Here is a 2,868-nt window from a genome sequence, read left to right as displayed (position 1 = left end):
CTCCCCAGTACTCCACCTTTCTGATTCCTCTCATTCATCATCTCCCCAGTACTCCACCTCTCTGATTCCTCTCATTCATCATCTCCCCAGTACTCCACCCTCTCTGATTCCTCTAATTCATCATCTCCAGTACTCCACCTTTCTGATTCCTCTCATCATCATCTCCCCAGTACTCCTCCTCTCTGATTCCTACATGTGTAGATGGTTCAGTGTGAGTGATGTTTAGTCACAGTGTGGTGCGGGTGATGAGTGATGTTTAGTCACAGTGTGTGCGGGTGATGAGTGATGTTTAGTCACATGGTGTGCGGGTGATGAGTGATGTTTAGTCACAGTGTGTGCGGGTGATGAGTGATGTTAGTCACAGTGTGTGCGGGTGATGAGTGATGTTTAGTCACAGTGTGTGCGGGTGATGAGTGATGTTTAGTCACAGTGTGTGCGGGTGATGAGTGATGTTTAGTCACAGTGTGTGCGGGTGATGAGTGATGTTTAGTCACAGTGTGTGCGGGTGATGGCACTATGAACAACTTGATGGATCTCTATAAAGTAGGAAGTCATAATAAACCAGTCACATACGGACTAGCTTTGTCTCCCTCATCAGAAGTCCACATCATGCTCTCTCCTTCTCCCAGACAGCTGCTTCCTCTAAACTAGCTACACTAACATGATAGCTATCAAGATATAAAATGATTTAACTGTACTCCAGCAACATGACCAAACCTCTCTCACCTCTTCTCTCCCCGTCAGAGGTCCACATCATGCTGGACGCCCTCCTTCCACCCAACACCTACTTCCGTTTCAACCCCTACATGAGCGAGGACATCCCATTGGACGAGAGCCGCCCGGAGAGGCTGACCTTCCTGCAGGAGGAAGGAACTCGCTACCTGGAGAGGAACGAAGCCAAGCTGAACAAGGCAGCGTCGGTGCTGGCTCTGGAGAAGAGCGCCATCCAGAGGCTGGCTGAATGGTGCAAACTGAAGGCCGACATGTACGAGGGCTTGCCCTTCATCTCCAAACTGTAGGGGACGTCTAGAGGTGAAAGGTCAGACAGGCTGAGAGACACTAATTTAGACTGATTATGAAGATAATATAGGAGCTGTAAAGGTCTGACATGTACGAGGGCCCTTCATCTCCAAACTGTAGGAAGTGACCTGCAGAGGTTAAAGTTCAAAAGGCACTGCAGGCGGTAACTGCTGAGAAACTAATTTAGACTTGAAAATAAACATGTGCTTTGATATGACTCCATCAGTGGAGGCTGGTGGGAGGAGCTATAGGAGGAAAGACTCATTGTAATGGTTGGAATGGAATAAATGGAACCGAGTTAAACGTGGCTTCCATATGTTTGATACCGTTCCATTTTGTCATTCCAGCCATTACAATGAGCCTGTCCTCCTATAGCTTCTCCCACCAGCCTCCTCTGGACTCCATATCTGCTTGATGTAGATCATGTGATATGACTGCGGTCCATTAGAATTTCTGCTGCTCAGGCAGGATGTTGTTTGACCTGTGAGAGGTGGTACAGAAGGATCTGTTGTTTTCTCTGAAAGGGGTTTGGCTGGTAGGGCTGAAGGAATCAACCTTTTGACTGGTCCTAAATAAAGCACCACTGTGATGAGAGCACATAGGCCGTGTTTACACAGGCAGCCCAATTCTAATATTTTTCCCCCCTAAAAATCAGATCTTTTGCCAATAATTGGGCTAAATATCTGAATTTGGCTGCCTGTGTAAACAGCCATAATGGTGTGAATGGTAGACAGGCATAGCCATTTACTGTTTTGATTTAAGAGTGCAGGTTTTGCAGGGAAGGTGTTTTTGACAACTACCGACATGTACTGGTATGTCAGATATTCAGGGTCTGTTATTAGCAACTCATTCCATTGTAATTACTGTAAATACGGATGTTGTAAGTAACTGACATTGGTGTCACCTCATTTAAATGCTTCAAACTTGAACTAGGCATGTAAAGTAGAATGGTATAAAACATGTAATTATGCCTTTTTTCACAGATGAATGAAATCATGCACTTTGTAAATTGTCACATTGTTCTTAAGAGCTCTGTAAGGGATCAGATGTAAATGGTTTGATATGTGATTTTGAATCATATTTAATTGCAGAGTTCATGGTACTAGCTTTATAATGAGCTTGTACCACCTTTCTCCTGCAGCGGCCCTGTAGGTGTGTAAGAACTTTCTCCTGCAGCGGCCCTGTAGGTGTGTAAGAACTTTCTCCTGCAGCGGCCCTGTAGGTGTGTAAGAACTTTCTCCTGCAGCGGCCCTGTAGGTGTGTAAGAACTTTCTCCTGCAGCGGCCCTGTAGGTGTGTAAGAACTTTCTCCTGCAGCGGCCCTGTAGGTGTGTAAGAACTTTCTCCTGCAGCGGCCCTGTAGGTGTGTAAGAACTTTCTCCTGCAGCGGCCCTGTAGGTGTGTAAGAACTTTCTCCTGCAGCGGCCCTGTAGGTGTGTAAGAACTTTCTCCTGCAGCGGCCCTGTAGGTGTGTAAGAATGAAAATGTGTCATTGAAACCGGTTTCTGTTGTTGTGTCGTCTATTGAAGCTGTGTCTCATAACTACACTACATACATGATCATATAATCTGATCTGATGTCTATTGAAGCTGTGTCTCATAACTACACTACATACATGATCATATAATCTGATCTGATGTCTATTGAAGCTGTGTCTCGTAACTACACTATATACATGATCATATAATCTGATCTGATGTCTATTGAAGCTGTGTCTCGTAACTACACTATATACATGATCATATAATCTGATCTGATGTCTATTGAAGCTGTGTCTCGTAACTACACTATATACATGATCATATAATCTGATCTGATGTCTATTGAAGCTGTGTCTCGTAACTACACT

The 2,868-nt window shown here is 44.8% G+C and overlaps 1 protein-coding gene across 2 annotated transcripts; it reads left to right on the top strand.

The window, feature by feature from the left end:
* Nucleotides 1-261: 261 nt before the first annotated feature.
* LOC120039976 (calcium-independent phospholipase A2-gamma-like) lies at nt 262-2,564 on the top strand. Of its 2 annotated transcripts, none has more exons than XM_038985294.1 (2): nt 262-2,452; nt 2,488-2,564. In XM_038985294.1, the coding sequence occupies exon 1, from the start codon at nt 708-710 to the stop codon at nt 1,017-1,019; it is 312 nt and encodes a 103-aa protein (XP_038841222.1). In that variant the 5' UTR covers nt 262-707; the 3' UTR covers nt 1,020-2,452; nt 2,488-2,564. The 2 variants fall into 2 exon arrangements, with proteins under 2 accessions (XP_038841222.1, XP_038841223.1); XM_038985295.1 differs by having other exon boundaries at nt 262-2,172; nt 2,488-2,522.
* Nucleotides 2,565-2,868: the final 304 nt, after the last annotated feature.

The sequence above is a fragment of the Salvelinus namaycush genome, unplaced genomic scaffold (genome assembly GCF_016432855.1).
Source record: "Salvelinus namaycush isolate Seneca unplaced genomic scaffold, SaNama_1.0 Scaffold3151, whole genome shotgun sequence".
Lineage (NCBI taxonomy): Eukaryota > Metazoa > Chordata > Actinopteri > Salmoniformes > Salmonidae > Salvelinus > Salvelinus namaycush.
Note: the sequence above shows the minus strand (reverse complement) of the source record. Positions and strands in the feature narration are given on the sequence as shown.